This window comes from Piliocolobus tephrosceles, chromosome 16 (assembly GCF_002776525.5).
Source record: "Piliocolobus tephrosceles isolate RC106 chromosome 16, ASM277652v3, whole genome shotgun sequence".
NCBI classification, from domain to species: domain Eukaryota; kingdom Metazoa; phylum Chordata; class Mammalia; order Primates; family Cercopithecidae; genus Piliocolobus; species Piliocolobus tephrosceles.
The window spans coordinates 50,674,378-50,692,482 of NC_045449.1; the positions used below are offsets into that span (position 1 = coordinate 50,674,378).

Sequence of the window (18,105 nt, forward strand, 5' to 3'; positions counted from 1 at the left end):
AACTCTGTTGCCGGGGGGGGGGGGGGGGTTTGCAAGTAGCCCCGGGGCCCCCGCGGGGGGGAAAAAGAGAAAAGAGGAAAAAAAAAAAAAAAAAAAAAAAAAAAAAAAGATTATCCAAACCTAATATTTAATTCCAGCTGGCTTTCCCTTTATTAAGCAGTACACCATTGGCCAGTGCTTTACATCAACAACAGAAACAAACTCAAGTGGCACACTTATTTTACCTTTCATTATAGGGCCAAATATAATAAATAAGTACCTTAGCACAAAACATTTTTAAAAGGAAAAGTCAAAAGCCTAATTTAAGTGATAATTTACTATTCTAGATCTTTTGTGCCATACTACTCCTCTTAATTATCATACACACACACAAATGGGAATTTTGTGACAAAGGGCAGATGAGATCTCATGGTTGTACTGTACCTTCCGAAAATCTCGCTTCTCAAAATCTGTTTCTGCTATTTTCTCATATTCCATGACTGCATTAGCATTCTTGAACTACACCAGAAAATCAGACATAGGAAAGTTTTAATGAAGCTGTAGATTAAACCACAAAAAAATTAACAAGGCATTGATGAATTTGAATTGAGTAAATATACCACACTGCCTCTTTTGATAGAGACAGGGTCAGACTCATACCTCCTGTTTTGAGTGGCCACTTTTATGATCCAGTTCTAGGGCTCTCTGGCAACTGTGACAGGCTGCCATGGCATTCCCTAGAGAGAGGTGGCACTTGCCCTCTCATAGATGTCTCTAGAAGATTTTCTTTCAAGAAAATCAGAACCACAGACACTTCACAAACCAAATTGATGAAGATACAGTCAAGACTCCTTAACAGAAGGGCTAGACCCAAACTTCACCCTCAGTTTGAACTTCAAGTCAGAACACAAATGTCATGTTTGATATACACAAGATAAAGGCAATGCATTGCTAGGGACTGAGCATACGTTTTGAGATTCTCACTGAAATGCATCTAGGGTAAACTGTATATACAGTCATACGCTCTGGTCAACAATGAACTGTATATATGGCAGTGCTCCTGTAAGATTATAATACCGTATTTTTACCGTACCTTTTCCGTTTAGATACACAAATACCACTGTGTTATAGCTGCCTACAATATTCGCGCTATAAAGGTTTGTAGTCCAGAAGCTACTGCCATATAGCCTAGGTGTGTGGCAGGCTACGCCACCCAGGTTTGTATAAGTATACTTTATGATGTCTACACAGTGACAAAATCACCTAACGAAATGTATGCCTGTCATTAAGCGACACATACTGTATATGGAGATGTAATTAAAACATGTTTTAGCTGCTACCAATTTCATCAGGGCTTGAATTTACTCAAATTCTTTTTTAATTTTATTTTTTTTGAGATAGGTTCTTGCTCTGTTGCCTAGACTACAGTGCAGTGGTGCGATCATGGCTCAGCTTCAACCTTCTGAGCACAAGCAATCCTCCCACTTGAGCCTCCTGAGTGGCTGGGATCACAGGTGCATGGCACCAGGCCTGGCTAATTAAAAGATTTTCTTTGTGGAGACAGGGTCTCACTAAGTCCCAAACTCTTGAAGTCCCAAACTCTTAAATTCTTTAACCTCACTTAAATCAGTCCCTGGAAGCATCTGCCTATTCCCCAGCCATCTCAGAAACGCTTCAATTTTCACAGATTTTTAAAAGCTGTCAATCATATTTAAAACTCATTTTACAGATTAGGAAGCTGAGACTTAGCGACACTATGAAGCTCGCCTAAAGTCACCCAGGTGTGCTGATGGCAGAAGTGAGACCAGACCTCAGTTCTGACTTTCAAGTAGCCACTCCTCCCAAATATACCATACTGCCTCTTTTGATAGAAACAGCATCAGACGCGTACCTCTTGTTGTGCCTGAGCATTTTTATGATCCAGTTCTAGGGCTCTCTGGAAGCTGCGACATGCTGCCATGGCATTCCCTAGAGAGAGGTGGCACTTGCCCTCTCGTAGATGTCCCTAAAAGAACACCAAGAGGGAAGAAAAGCAGCATGATTGGCCAAGTGGAAAAATCAACAGCAGCAACAAACACCCACACGAAACAAACACAGAGGCCGGGCGCAGTGGCTCACACCTGTAATCCCAGCACTTTGGGGCTGAGGCATGTGGATCACTCGAGGTCAGGAGTTCAAGACCAGCCTGGCCAACATGGTGAAACTCTGTCTCTACTAAAAATACAAAAATTAGCCAGGTGTGGTGGCATATGCCTGTGGTCCCAGCTACTCTGGAGGCTGAGGCAGGAGAACTGCTTGAACCTGGGAGACTGAAGTAGCAGTGAGGTGAGATCACGCCATTGCACTCCAGCCTGGGCGACAGAGCGAGACTCCATCTCAAAAACAAAAACAAACAAACAAAACTAATACAGAAGGAAAATAACTACAGCAGTTCCCAACCTGGGCAATTTGACCTCCAGGGGACATTTGGCAACGTCAGGAGACATTTTTGGTTGTTACAATTGTGCACAGGGGACGCTACTCATACCCAGTGATTAAAAGTCAGAGATGACGCTAAACAACCCACGGTGCACAGTATAGTCCCCCACAACAAAGAATAATCTGGTCCCAAATGTCAGTAGTGTCAGAGTTGAGAAACACTGGGCTAGAGAAACTCAACTGTAGCAACCCAGCCTTCCCCAAACAGCCCCATTACATACATACCCGGACAAAACTGTCATCCAACCTCACTGACTGTTGTGCATCTCCAAGAGCTTCCCGGAACCTTCCAAGCATCATCAAGGTGGCTGCTCGATTACCATAATAGCTAGCATTTTTAGGACACATATCTATAGGAAAGGCAGAAGAATGTAAAACAAAGTTTAGAACAGGTTCCTGCTTTGAAAACTTAGAGGGGGCTGGGCGCAGTGGCTCATGCCCGTAATCCCAACACTTTGGGAGGCCAAGAAGGCGGACCACTTGAGGTCAGGAGTTCGAGACCAGTCTAGTAAACATGGCACAACCCCATCTGTACTAAAATACAAAAAAAAAAAAAATAGCTGGGCGAGGTGGTGGGCACCTGTAATTCCAGCTACTCAGGAGGCTGAAGCATGAGAACTGCTTGCATCTGGGAGGTAGAGGTTGCAGTGATCCAAGAGCACACTACTGCACTCCAGCCTGGGCAACAGAGGAAGACCCTGTCTCAAACAAACAAACAAACAAACAAACAAACAAAAAACTTAGAGGCCATCTCCCTCCAACCAATGTTAAGGGAATCTATCTGTAATGCTGATAAACTCTATTTTCTTCGTGGAGACAGGGTCTCACTCTGTTGCACAGGCTAGAGTGCTGTGGTGCTATCTTGGCTTACTGTAACCTCTGCCTCCTGGGTTCAAGTGATTCTCGTGCCTTAGCGTGCCAAGTAGCCAAGCAGCTGGGATTACAGGCATGCGCCACCACACCTGGCTAATTTTTGTATTTTTCGTTGAGATGGGGTTTTGCCATGTTGGCCAGGCTGGTCTTTAACTCCTGGCCTCAAGTGATCCACCTGCCTCAGTCTCCCAAAGTGCTGGGATTACAGGAGCGAACCACTGCACCCAGCCCTGACACATTCTTCAGAACGCCACAGCCAGCACAGTGGCTCACACCTATAATCTCAGCACTTCGGGAGGCTGAGGTGGGCAGATCACTTGGGGTCAGGAGTTTGAGATCAGCCTGGCCAACATGGCAAAACGCGGTCTCTGCTAAAATACAAAAAATAGCCGAGCATAGTGGCACACACCTGTAATTCCAGCTACTCAGGTGGCTAAGGCATGAAAATCACTTGAAACTAGGAGATGAAGCTGGCAGTGAGCTGAGATTGTGCCACTACACTCCAGTCTGGGTGACAGTGACACTGTCCCCAAAATAAATAAATAAAAGTTTGCATCCAAATTTCTGACTGCTTGTGCAAATGGACAGTGGCAATGATAAAATCAGTTTTAAAACAAAACAAGGTACAGCTTTAAAGTGCAGTGATTATCTTTTGAGGGGAGAGGCAGCTTATTAATCTTAATGAACTGTGTTTTGTATAATGAGACATTAAAATGAAATGTGCGTGTTGAGTTGGGGTAAGCAAATTAGGTGAGAAGAATGCTGACATGGGATTAAAATATGCTGACAAATTAAGCATGGAGATAACTAAGACTTCTTTTATGTACAAAGGCCATTTTCTGAGGTAGTAAATGAACTGACAATGAGTGAAATGCATTTAGGTGGGTACTGTTTTGCCATAACATTCAGTGTTTCTGGAATTGCCTTTAATTTGTCAAAAGAAAAACTACCCACCCCAGTTAGAAGCTATCATGGCTCGGCGTGGTGGCTTATGACTGTAATTCCAGCACTTTGGGAGGCCAAGGCAGGAGGATCGCTTGAGTCCAGGAGTCTGAGACCACCCGGGGCAACACGGTAAGACCCTGTCTCTATTTTTAAAAATTTAAAGTGTTAAAAATGAAAAGAAAAAAGTTATCATTCATGAGATTTTTTTTTTTTGAGACAGAGATTCACTCTTGTTGCCTACGCTGGAGTGCAGTGGCGTGATCTCAGCTCACCACAGCTTCTGCCTCCAAGGTTCAAGCAGTTCTTCTGCCCCAGCCTCCCCAGTAGCTGGGATTACAAGCGCCCGCCACACCTAGCTAATTTTTGTATTTTTAGTAGAGACGGGGTTTCACCATGTTTACCAGGCTGAAAAGAAATGTGCATGTTGAGTTGGGGTAAGCAAATTAGGGGAGAACTGATCTCAGGTGATCCGACAGCCTCGGCCTCCCAAAATGCTGGGATTATAGGCGTGAGTCACCACGTCCGGCCGATTCATGAAATCAAGCCTGAAGGAGTTCATACAGTAATAGTTATCAACCCATTAGGCAAAAGGCTACTTCTCAGAGAGAAGCTACTTTTTTTATTTTTTAATTTTTGAGATGGAGTTCTTTGGTCGTCCCCCAGGCTGGAGTGCAATGGCGCAATCTTGGCTCACTGCAACCTCCACCTTCCCGGGTTCAAGCAATTCTCCTGCCTCAGCCTCCCTAGTAGCTGGGATTACAGGCACGTGCCACCACACCCAGCTAATTTTTGTATTTTGTAGAGATGGGATTTCACCATGTTAGCCAGGCTGGTCTCAAACTCCTGACTTTAGGTAATTCGCCCACCTTGGCCTCCCAAAGTGCTGGGATTATAGGCGTAAGCCACTATGTCTGGCCTTTTTTTTTTATCTTTTTGAGATGAAGTCTTGCTTTGTTGCCCAGGCTGGAGTGCAGTGGCACAGTCTTGGCTCACTGCAACCTCCACCTCCCAAGTTTGGGCAATTCTCCTGACTTAGCCTCCCAAGTAGCTGGGATTACAGGTGCCCGCCACCAGGCCCAGCTAATTTTTGTATTTTTAATAGAGACAGGGTTTCGTCATATTGGTTAGACTGTTCTCAAACTCCTGATCTAAAGTGATCTGCCTGCTTCGGCCTCCCAAAGTGCTGGGATTACAGGCGTGAGCCACCACGACTGGCAGCTACTTTTAATAATATTTGGCAAGTAAATGTTTTCTAGCATAAGTATCAAGTCTTTCTCACCTATGGCTTTTGTATAATAATTATAAGCTTCATTGTAATCTTTCTTGGCATAGTATGCATTTCCTTGTTCCTTGAAAGTCTCTGCTTCCCTGAAAATGAAAGAGAAAGAGAATCATGTTACTGTACAAAGGGAATAACTTCTGTAATCTTCTAGGAGCAACCTTTGGTCTAGAGCCTGCAGCACATTGAGCTGAAAGTTAGTGTGATACTTGAAGGAATTTATAGATTTGTTCAATAGGCCAATGGACCAAAAGGAGGTGCCAATGAAAGAATCCAAGTTCTTCAGATGCTCCTTTTTGTCACTTAGATACATTCAAACTAAATCAAGAAAACCCCTCTTACGTTCTTGCCTCACCTCACTATTTCTGCCTTTCATCCTCCCGCAGGACAGACAAATTTAGACATTCCCTCAGGGCAAGGAATTTTTGTTTCTCCTTCCACAGTGTCACAACTGCTGCCTCTTTTGCAAACTTACAGGAAAAAGGTTACTCCATTCAGGGGCAACTTATTTCTCAATGTGAAATAGGTCATATCCTCAAGAGTTTTAATAATTTCATCTCCTGAAAAGTGGCTCATGCATTTGTCACTGAAAGAACAAGCAGAGCAAAGGCAGGTGGCAAAAGAGTTAAAAGCATAGCATGTTGGTGTTTAAGACAGGAACAAGATTGAGTGACAGCAGAGACTAAGACCATCGATGACAGGGATATATGAGGTACAGGCTGCCAGTGCCATACTATAAGGAACACCCATCCACTGGTGTTCCCTCCTCCCATCACATCTATGTGGGTACTTACTGCCCTCTTTGTACTCCCTCCAGTACCTTATATATTCAACAACTGGGTTATAGCAGAATTTTTTCCCTACCTCTCAGATCTATTTTTTGAAACTATGCCATTAGACAAAGTATACTTTCCTAAAGGAACAATGTTATATAATTGGGGAATTAGATTCCTGAGCAAGTACCTAGAATCAAATCAGACATGACCAACAATGTTTTAACCTCTATCAAGATACCCAAAATCACTCTACTCTCAAGTGATAAAGATAATTCTTTACGGAATTGATTACTGCAACATTAAGTACCTGATCATTTTTGTTATGATCCTGTTTCAACAGAAAAGAAAGCATCTTTCTTTTCCTGTTGTTCACATGCAAAAAAGAACCTAGTTCAGAGTTGCCTGAAGTGGGGGCAAAAGTCCTAGTTCTTAAACCCTGGCGATGGTATAGCAATTTACAGCTTGAGTCTATGGTTATGTGCATTAGGGAGATTTGTGATTTACTTACGTATTTTAAACTAGAAACTGGCAAAGCCGCCCTCCTTTTATTGAGGTGATCCTCCCTCTCCATTCTTCTCCATCACTGTCCTGGCAAGCCCTACTAACATGAAAAGGCTGCTAGAAGAAAGGAGAAGGAAAATGGGAATGACCTATAAATGCTGACAGATTTGAAATGTGATGGATATAAATCTGCTTGAGTAACTGTTTAAACCAACTATCACGATGCTGAAAAGAGGCCATCTGCTATTAAAAATCTTCAAGAAAGATCCCCCAATTCCAAGATTTAAAGGACCAACTGAAATCCTACTACACAGTATACGCCACCCTGTAACTCTAAATTAAGCAAAGTGCTTGTAAAAACTCTGAGGAGCCTATCCTTTAAGAGCAGACATGCCAAGGGATTCCAACAAAGGACTTGCTCAAACTGGATTTCGATTAGTCAAGCTGCTGTGAAGAAATGGAGTAGCAAATTCCAAAGTAAGACATAGGCCCAAACTCTATCAGAGATCTAGCCTCTTCTTCAGTTGGCTAGTGGCTAAGAATATACAAATCTCTGAAGAAAACCAAGACATCTAGGTACCTGGGGAAGACACTGTGTCAGCAGGATAAAGCCTATTAATCGAAAGTGAAATAATGTACAGGGCTGCTGAAAGGTGCCCCTAGCCTCCTCTTTCCTAAAACACTACCCCTATGGAGGTCGGGGAGTTCAGGACTGGCTTCTAGAAAAACAAAGGATTATTTTGGTGGACGGTTACTAATAATTACTGAGGTCAGGTACTTTCCATACATCATCCTCTATAAAACAGAGTCTGGTGAACATCATTATTCCCATTTTTCAAAGAAGGAAATAAGGCCTGGGGGTTAAATAACTTGCCTGAGGTCAGGTCAGGACGTTACCCACATTTGTCAGAATACAAAGCTTGTGTACTTTCTACTATGCCAAGCTTTCTCTCTAATGCTTGCCTCCACTTACTGCTAACTATTTTGAAAATCAATCTGTACTAGGAGGAATAAGACATGGACAATATATGTAAGACATAGACAATACGTATAAATTTGTTTAAACTAAGACCCCCCCGCATATAATATTCAACCCCAGAACCAAAATCGGTATTTAAATAAGCTAAATGACATTCCTAACAATAAGTCAAAGAGGAAGCAGGGCTCCTTTCTCTTTAAGATGCAAGACCTAGTGAACTGGACTTTGCCTCCCCAAAGAAATGCATTTCATTTTAGTAAATGGTGAGTAGATTCCATTCTAGAGCAAACAAAGCAAGTAATGTAGAGTCAGCCCACAGCAAAAAGAACAAGAAGAATTGTGTTGTGACAAGTTGCCATGTTTTTAACCTCACACTGCACAGCATCAGGCCAGAATTAGCTATTCCCACACAACTGCCTCATGAAAAGGACTTATTTTCATAGAAACGTGGCTGATTAACAGCTGCCTAAACAATGGGCACTTAGTGCTTTTAGACTGAACGCTGATTTTTTGCCTCCAGGTCCAATGCCCAAAGTGGACTGGAGTCCCTCCTTCATTTTGAACCTCCCGACCAAATACACAACAAGCTTTAATCAATGGGCCTGACCCTGTGAGACCAGTCGAGGAAAGAGTGGATCTTTGGAATCCAGCATGGCAGCAGCAAGAACTGAACAAGGCTGCATCAGGAACAATTCCAGGGTAAAATCCATTCAAGTCCTGCCCTGGAAGTCTGAGAAAGGGCTGAAGCTTGTTCAAGTTGCCTTTACAGCAAAGGGATTGAAGGATGAGATGTCAAAGGCGTGGGACTGGAAAAGAAGAAGAGCAGGTTAACACTGGAATTGAGGGCAGTCTGGTGGCATCTGTCACTCACTCACTGCCAGGGTCAATTCATCTGATAAGCAAGTGAGGTTATAACATGTACCTACTGAAACACACTAGTACTGAGAAAAGAAGAATTAGGATTAATTGCCTTCACCTAGACCAATTAAAAAAAAAAAAAAAGGATTCCCAATGTACTAAACTACAGTTTATTTTCTGTGGCTACAAAATTAAATTCAGATTAAACTCTTAAATATAATACCACAGTAAAATATAGATTTGGCCATAACTGATCTGATGGTACTATTAACAACTACAATATATTTGTAGCGTTGTTTCAGATTTTCAAAGCATTTCCAATGAAGATTTTGAATTTTTTTTTTTTTTTTTTTTTTTTGATGGAGTCTCACTCTTTGGCCCAGGCTGGAGTGCAGTAGCATGAACTCGGCTCACTGCAGCCTCTGCCTCCTGGGTTCAAGTGCTCTCTCGCCTTAGCCTCCTAAGTAGCTGGGATTACAGGCATGTGCCACCATGCCCAGCTAATTTTTATATTTTTAGTAGAGATGGGGTTTCATCACGTTGGCCAGACTGGTCTCAAACTCCTGACTGCAAATGATCCGCCTGCCTAGGCCTCTCAAAGTGCTAGGATTATAGGCGTCGGCCACCACACCTGGCCAAGATTTTCTTTTCTTTTCTTTTTTTTTTTTTTTGAGACGGAGTCTCGCTCTGTCGCCCAGGCTGGAGTGCAGTGGCATGATCTCGGCTCACTGCAACCTCCACCTCCCGGTTCAAGCGATTCTCCTGCCTCAGCTTCCTGAGTAGCTGGGATTACAGGTGCCTGCCACTGCGCCTGGCTAATTTTTTGTATTTCTAGTAGAGACTGGGTTTCACCGTGTTAGCCAGGATGGTCTCGATCTCCTGACCTTGTGATCCGCCCGCCTCCGCCTCCCGAAGTGCTGGGATTACAGGCGTGAGCCACTACACCTGGCCTAAGATTTTCAAATGGCCTTCTGAGGTGGTTATGGCAATAATAATTCTCTATCCTCCAACAGAGGAAGAGCTAGTGAGACACTCAAGATGGCTGCACAGGTCTCCTAAGTCCTAGAAGTTTATATTTTCCCCTACATCCTGTTAGTATCAAGGCTTTTAGATTAAAACTAATTTATCCAGTTCTCCCACCAAATCCTTGCGTCAACTTCTAAGCAGAATCAGCTTCACAGCTCTGATTCACCAAGAGATGCTGGGAAGGACTCCACCTCCACCAACCCAGTCTTTTCATTTTAATTGACAGTAATACAGTTGTGTGCAAACAGCTACTGAAAGGTTTTCCAAAAAAATCTGTCCTCTTTGGATGCGTGGAGGATCTCCCACAACAGGATCAGCACTGGACGGCCTGGCCTTCAGAGAAGACATCCCATTCGTGGTCTCCTTTGCTATTTTAAAATGTATGTCTTTGTTTTTCAAAAATAACCTTGCTGGGCACAATGTCTCATGCCTGTAATCCCAGCACTTTGGGAGACAAAGACAGGAGGACTGCTTGAGCGCAGGAGTTTGAGAACAGCCTGGAAAACACAGGGAGACTCTGTCTCTACAAAAATTAAAAAATTAGCTGGGCATGGTGGTGCATGTCTGTAGTCCCAGCTACTTGGGAGGCTAAAAGATGGGAGGATCGCTTGAGCCCAGGAGGCTGAGGCTGCAATGAGCTGTGATTGTACCACTGCACTCTAGCCTGAGTGACAGAGCAAGACTGTCTCAAAAAAACAAAACCACCCACCAGTAAGAAAACTGCAACTTTGAAAACTTGCTCTTCTACAATAAATGTTGGTTAAAATCTATATATCCTTTACACATGCAGTTACATTATCTCTCTCTGAATTCAGCATTCATTCATTGCTGACACTAATTACTCCAACAAACACGGCCAAGGGAATCATTTGGTATCACACAGGTCTTAGCAGGGCTCAGCATTATGTGATTACATCAGACAACTTGGCCTTATGATTGCTAGCCAACTTCGCACATTTACAGCTCAACTGAATTAAAAACACATTAAAACATCGTAGTTGACATTGCAACATGCCCCAAATTAGGTGCCCTATAAAAATTTCCATTTTCTCTCTAAGTACTTCCAAGTTGAACACTTAAGCAAGATCTCTGTGTTGGGCCCACTAGTCTAACTTTTAACAATTAAAGAAGTAGGCCGGGCGCGGTGGCTCAAGCCTATAATCCCAGCACTTTGGGAGGCCGAGACGGGCGGATCACGAGGTCAGGAGATCGAGACCATCCTGGCTAACACGGTGAAACCTCGTCTCTACTAAAACATACAAAAAACTAGCCGGGCGAGGTGGCGGGCGCCTGTAATCCCAGCTACTCGGGAGGCTGAGGCAGAAGAATGGCGTAAACCCGGGACGTGGAGCTTGCAGTGAGCTGAGACCCGGCCACTGCACTGCAGCCTGGGCGACAGAGCAAGACTCCGTCTCAAAAAAACAAAAAAACAACAAAAAAAAAACAATTAAAGAGGTAATCAGAAACTTTAGCCAGCCTCCACTAATGTAGAATTAATTGTGTGGTAGTTTTAAAAATGTCATTAACATGGCTGGGTTCTCTCTGGAATTGCTTGACATATCACGTATTTGCAGATTATTAAAACAGGGATGAGATTCTTCATCATTTTAAAATTTATTCCACCTCACTGCATGAAAAACAGACTAGCATGGTTTCATTATTCTGCAACATTTGTAACCCAGGATATGTGGATTCCAATTTTATATGACAAAAAGCACACCACACTGTGGTTTGATTTTGTTTTTCTTTTTTTTTTTTTTTTTGAGACAAAGTCTCGCTCCGTCACCCAGGCTGGAGTGCAGTGGCGCAATCTCGGCCCACTGCAACCCGCACCTCCCGGGTTCAAGCAATTCTCCCACCTCAGCCTCCCGAGTAGCTGGGATTACAGGCACATGCCACCACGCCCGGACAAGTTTATTTTTTTTTTTTTTTTTTGAGAAAAGAGCTTATTTATTTATTTATTTATTTTTATTTTGTTTATTTTGTGAGACAGAGTCTGTCACCCAGGCTGGAGTGCAGTGGCGCGATCTCAGCTCACTGCAAGCTCTGCCTCCCAGGTTCATGCCATTCTCCTGCCTCAGCCTCCCGAGTAGCTGGGACTACAGGTGCCCACCACCATGACCAGCTGATTTTTTTGTATTTTTAGTAGAGATGGGGTTTCATCGTGTTAGCCAGGATGGTCTCGATCTCCTGACCTCGTGATCCACCCGCCTCGACCTCCCAAAGTGCTGGGATTACAGGTGTGAACCACTGTGCCTGGCCTGGTTTTGTTTTTTTTTAAAGCCAGGGTCTCACTGTCACCCAGGCTGCAGTACAGTGGGGTGAACATGGTTTGCTGCAGCCTTGACCTCCTGGGCTCAAGCAACCCTTCTGCCTCAGCCTCCTGCGTACCTGGGACTACAGAACACACCACAACGCCTGGCTAAATTTTTTAGTTTTTTGTCAAGATGGGATTTCACTTCATTGCCCAGGCTGGTCTCAAATTCCTGGGCTCAAGGAATCCTCCAGCCTCAGCCTCCCAAAGTGCTGGAATTACAGACACGAGCCACTGAACATGGCTGCCACACTGCTTTTATTTCAAGTATTTGGCTAGAATAATATTTTTAATAAAGTTAAGCTCTTCCAAAAGCATTAATAATAGCTTAAAACAGACACAGCAGCCTAAATAATGTTTTGTTTTCATTTTCTTTATGTATTCTGTTATTCCTGAAGTGGAAGAAAAAAAATTCAGTTTTGTTGAAATTACAACTGAAGATAAAATGATTTATTTTGGCAAAGCAGAGGAGTGTTTAGTGGCCTTTGATTTTGGAGAGTATTTTATTGGCACTGAGAAATTTTTTAGAAAAAGATACCTTTCTTGGCAGGACGTGGTGGCTCATGCCTGTAATCCCAGCACTTTGGGAGTCCGAGGCAGACAGATCACAAGGTCAGGAGTTCGAGACCAGCCTGACCAATACAGTGAAAGCCCATCTCTACTAAAAATACAAAAATTAGCCCGGCGTGGTGGCATGCACCTGTAATCCCAGCTACCTGGGACGCTGAGGCAGGTGGATCACGAGGTCAGGAGATCGTGACCATCCTGGTTAACACGGTGAAACCGTGTCTCTACTAAAAGTACAAAAAAAAAAAAAAAATTAGCCAGGCATGGTGGCAGGCACCTGTAGTTCCAGTCCCAGCTACTCAGGAGGCTGAGGCAGGAAAATGGTGTGAACCCAGGAGGTGAGGCTTGCAGTGAGCTGAGATCGCCACTGCACTCCAGTCTGGGCAACAGAGTAAGACTCTGTCTCAAAAAAAAAAGAAAAGAAATGAAAAATATACTTTTCTTTTCCTTTAAGTTATTAATAATAATACTTTATACTGCAAATGAGTCAATGCCCCTTATGCATTCCTCTTATATTTACTACTCCCCAAATGTCGCCTTACTCTATGATTGTGGTGCCCCATTTATTTTATTCAGTCAAATTTACTAGTTGTCTGTTGATCTAGAAATGCCCTCCAACCTTCAGAATTCACGGGATCTTGGCCAGTCAGAGTAGAAATTCTTTCCTCCTTCCCACGGTCGGAGACCTCTTGTCCCTAATGGCATGTCACAGGGCCTGTTTCATGTTGCACTCTCCCTGACCTTCATGACAGAATAAAGTAAAAGGAGCCCAGGAGCCTAACTTCTATTCCATCTTACCAAAAGCAAGTCATTTAGTTTCTTTTTTTTGGAGACAGTCTCATTCTATTGCCCAGGCCAGAGTGCAGTGATGGGATCTCGGCTCACTGCAACCTTTACCTCCCAGGTTCAAGCGATTCTCATGCCTCAGCCTCCCTAGTAGCTGGGAATACAGGCACGCGCCACCATGCCTGGCTAATTTTTTGTATTTTAGTAGAGATGGGGTTTCACTATGTTGCCCAGGCTGGTCTCAAACTCTTGAGCTCAGGCAATCCACCGCCTCAGCCTCCCAAAGTGCTAAGATTACACACATGAGCCACCACACCTGGCCAGAAAAAAAATGCTTTTTATTTTTGTGTTTTGAGACGGAGTTTTGCTCCTGTTGCCCAGGCTGGAGTGCAATGGTGTGATCTTGGCTCAATGCAACCTCTGATTCCCGGTTTCAAGTGATTCTCCTGCCTCAGCCTCCCGAGTAGCTGGGATTACAGGCATGTGCCACCACACCTGGCTAATTTTGTATTTTTAGTAGATATGGGGTTTCTCCATGTTGGTCAGGCTGGTCTCGAACTCCCAACCTCAGGTGACCCACCCACCTCGGCCTCCTAAAATGTTGGGATTACAGGTGTGAGCCACTACGCCCAGCAAAAAGTTTCTTTAAAAAAAAAAGGCCGGGCGTGGTGGCTCATACCTGTAATCCTAGCACTTTGGGAGGCTGAGGCGGGCGGATCACAAGGTCAGGAGATCGAGACCACAGTGAAACCCCGTCTCTACTAAAAATACAAAAAATTAGCCGGGCGCGGTGGTGTAGTGGGCGCCTGTAGTCCCAGCTACTCGGGAGGCTGAGGCAGGAGAACGGTGTGAACCCGGGAGGCGGAGCTTGCAGTGAGCTGAGATCACGCCACTGCACTCCAGCCTGGGCGACACAGCGAGACTCCGTCTCAAAAATAAAAAAAAAAAAATCTAGGCTGGGCAAGGTGGCTCACGTCTCTAATCCCAGCACTTTGGGAGGCCAAGGCCGGTGGATCACCCGAGGTCAGGAGTTCAAGACCAGCCTGGGCAACATGGTGAAACCCCAACCTCCACAAAAATACAAAAACTAGCCAGGCATGATGGCGGGTGCCTGTAATCCCACCTACTTGGGAGGCTGAGGCAGGAGAATTACTACTTGAACCCAGGAGACGGAGGTTGCAGTGAGCCTAGATTGTGCCACTGCAATCCAGCCTGGGCAACAGAGTGAGACTCCATCTCAAAAAAAAAAAAAAAAAAATCCTACCATTCTAGGAGTGAAATGTCAATATAAATTTCACATAGGTAAGTGGAAGTCACAGGTATAGATATATACATAGATATACATTTTTTGAGGTAGACTCTCACTCTCACTCTTGCCCCCCAGGCTGAAGCGCAATCTCAGTTCACTGCAACCTCCGCCTCCCAGGCTCAAGTGATTCTCCTGCCTCAGCCTCCTGAGTAGCTGGGATTACAGGGCCCCACCACCGTGCCTGGCTAATTTTTGTATTTTTTAGTAGAGATGAGGTCTTGCCATGTTGGCCAGGTTGGTCTTCAAACTCCTGACCTCAAGTGATCCACCCATCTCGACCTTCCAAAGTGTTGGGATTAAAGGCATGAGCCATTGTGCCTGGCCATAGATATATGACTTGGAATAATTCTACAAATATTGCAAGGTACTTATGCTGGGTGCTTCTTTCAGAAAAAAACAGAAGGTAAGCGCTATCCAACTGCTACTTTTTAGCAAAGCTATCTGCTACTCAGCTTTCTTTACCCAATTTCCTACAGAATAGACAGTTTTCACTTTAAAGCACAACTGGAACAACCCTCTACACCTCCCCACTAAAAAAGAGAGAAGGTAAAAGATGAATAAAATTCCTTAACATACCAGTTCAAATTGTCCTCTGGGTGGACATTCAAGCAGAAGCCTTCACAGAGTCAGAGGGGACTCAAAATGCACCAGAGGAGTCACAGACTGTCTACACAAAGCAGCAGCACTCCCTACTGTTCAGGCAGGGACAGACACCAGGCAGCAAGCTGTGCCTGGCTGTGCAGCTGCCTACGCCGTATTCAGTAAGGAAGAAAAAGCAAGCAACCAATTCAAGCCCTACAGAAATCCCATCACTGCAAGCAGAAAGATATTCACTTGGAAATGTTTGTCTCAACAGTGTTTTAAATTTATTTTAGATCCTTAAATGAGAGGTGTCACAATCTATTACATCTACCTAACCTTCACTTATCCCTGGGAAGAGGAGACCCAATAATGAAGCTATCTCTGAGAAACATGCTTCTCTGAAACCATTCTGAGGATACAAGTCACTGACTATTCAGCATTAGCCAGAGGCTTGCTTTCACAACATATCCCCAAACCCACCATTTTCCATCCCTTGGTTCCCTATTCTGTGACATCTCCCACTATAGGGACACCAGCACCCATCAAAAATTTAAAACTGAGGAACTACAATTAAGGAAAAGGCTGCTTTGGCTGGGCACGGTGGCTCATTACTATAATCCCAGCACTTTGGGAGGCCGAGGCAGGCAGATCCTGAGGTCATGGGATCAAGACCATCCTGGCCAACATGGTGAAACCCGTCTCTACTAAAAATATAAAAAATTAGCTGGGCGTGGTGGCGTGCAACTGTAGTCCCAGTTACTCAGGAGGCTGAGGCAAGAGGATCACTTGAACCCAGGAGGCAGAGATTGCAGTGAGCCGAGATCATGCCACTGCACACTCCAGCCTGGCAACAGAGCGAGACTCCATCACACACACACACAAAAAAAAAAAAAAAAAAGAAAGAAAGAGAAGGAGAGAAGGAAGGAAGGAAGGAAGGAGCTACTTCCTAGGCCGGGTGCTGCAGTGGCTCACGCCTGTAATCTCAGCACTTTGGGAGGCCAAGGCAGGCGGATCATCTGAGGTTGGGAGTTCGAGACCAGACTGACCAACATGGAGAAACCCCGTCTCTACAAAAAACCAAAAACCAAAATTAGCCGGCTGTGGTGGTGCATGCCTGTAATCCCAGCTACTCGGGAAGCTGACTCAGGAGAATGGCTTGAACCTTGAAGGCGGAGGCTACAGGGAGCCGAGATTGCGCCACTGCACTCCAGCCTGGGCAACAACAGTGAAACTCTGTCTCAAAAAAAAAAAAAAAAAAAAATATATATATATATATAAAGGCTGCTTCATGAGTCTTTTTGGGTGGAGTGGGGTGGGGTGGAGATGGGAACCAGAGTGGGGAGGAGCCTGGATTGTCAACTGCTATTTTACTTCTCAAAGTTGTCTTGGTTCCTTAGTTCAACAGGTGGTTAACTGTCTCAGGGCAAACTGTCCAAGGAATAACTCTCAGGACAGAAACTCCAAAAACAAGAGAGGGTCCTGCTTGCCCCTCATACTCTCTCCAAAAGTAATATTAGAATCAGGAGAGATGGTTAACACTGCTTATCTGACAATCTCGCCTCCCCACACAAATTGTAAGTCACATGCCAATGGAATTTCAGGTCTCAGAATAAGACCTGAGTGTCATATATTCCTCCTATTACCATTCTCAAAAGCCTCAACCACTCATATTCTTACCAATGGTGAGGGTAAAACATAGGAATTGCCATTTTGATCCAAACCGGAGAAGAAAAAACAGTGTCACTCCAATAAAAGTTGTTGGGATAGCTGCACTCTGAATTTTGTTCTTACTTCTGAAAGTTTAAAAGAATACCTGGAACGACCTCTAAGTAACTTCCACATCACTCAGCGCTGGAGAAAGGGGACCAAAGACTAGTGCAGTAAGGGAGAAATGGGCTCTCAGAGGGACTCTGCATCAGGCCACAAGGCAACTAGGCAACTGCTGACCATTGTTCTCCAATCTTCTAAAGTCCTGAAGAAGGAAAACTCAAGTGCCCAGTACTCAGCTTTTCAAAACCTTTAAAATACAAACTTCAAAGACTAAACTAATCCCTGATTGGCTGGAATGTACAATAAGGCTGGGCTTTCAGCCAATCAGAGTTCTGGTTGTTGGGAGTGGACTGGACTCTAAGGCAACTGCCACTCACTTGGCCCTATATTTTCTCAAAATTCTTGTTTCTCTGGCACTAGTTCATATGTGGATCTGAATTAAAGCAGTAAGAGAGAACCTTTCTCTGTACTCTACCTTTGCTCCAGTTACGATTATCTACTTTGCAACTTGTTAGTATCAGAGTTCAATTAATTTGCCGGTATTGAGAATTCTGTATTCCTAGGTTTATTTCTTCCTTAACCATGACTCATTTCTCCTCGCATCTCCCATTTCTTCATGTCTGACTACACTTAGTACATAGCAAAAGGAAAAAAATGTTTCTCACTGATTTGGGATCCAGGTCAAAGATAAATTCCCACTCAGTTTGGAGGCTTACTGAAATGTCTAGGTGCTTGCTCTGAAACTTCAAGAGGAAGATTAGAAGGACACATTCCTAAGAATTTAAAACTGGGTAAGGAAGAAAGCAGGGGAGGCATGCCCACAAGCTCTTCAGTTAAGTAAGGCCACAAACTTAAAAACGCCATGCAAAGCTGCAGCAAACAAACAGCAACTACAGCAAACCAGGGACATGAATTCAGAGTTCAGTTGTCCCCATTAACAATGTGAATAGAGAAATAAAAGGCAAAATCCTAACAGCAAAGAGTTTACAATACCTAGGTAGTAAGCGCCTAATAATTGCTTTTATTTGTACCCATCAGGAAAACATACAGAGAAGTTAAGCTTATCAGCTCAAGGAATCAGGT

General features: G+C 44.0%; 1 protein-coding gene across 2 annotated transcripts in view; it reads right to left on the reverse strand.

Annotated features, from left to right (window-relative positions):
- Positions 1 to 18,105, reverse strand: part of DNAJC7 (DnaJ heat shock protein family (Hsp40) member C7) — a 42,746-nt gene that overhangs the window by 18,684 nt on the left and 5,957 nt on the right. For both annotated transcript variants that reach the window (XM_023204107.2, XM_023204106.3), the window contains exons 2-5: positions 5,555 to 5,643; positions 2,683 to 2,807; positions 1,871 to 1,984; positions 424 to 498 (exon numbers count right to left, since the gene is read on the reverse strand). In XM_023204107.2, coding sequence (XP_023059875.1) covers positions 424 to 498; positions 1,871 to 1,984; positions 2,683 to 2,805 — 312 coding nt within the window. In that variant the 5' untranslated portion in view covers positions 2,806 to 2,807; positions 5,555 to 5,643. The remainder of the gene's footprint in view (positions 1 to 423; positions 499 to 1,870; positions 1,985 to 2,682; positions 2,808 to 5,554; positions 5,644 to 18,105) is intronic.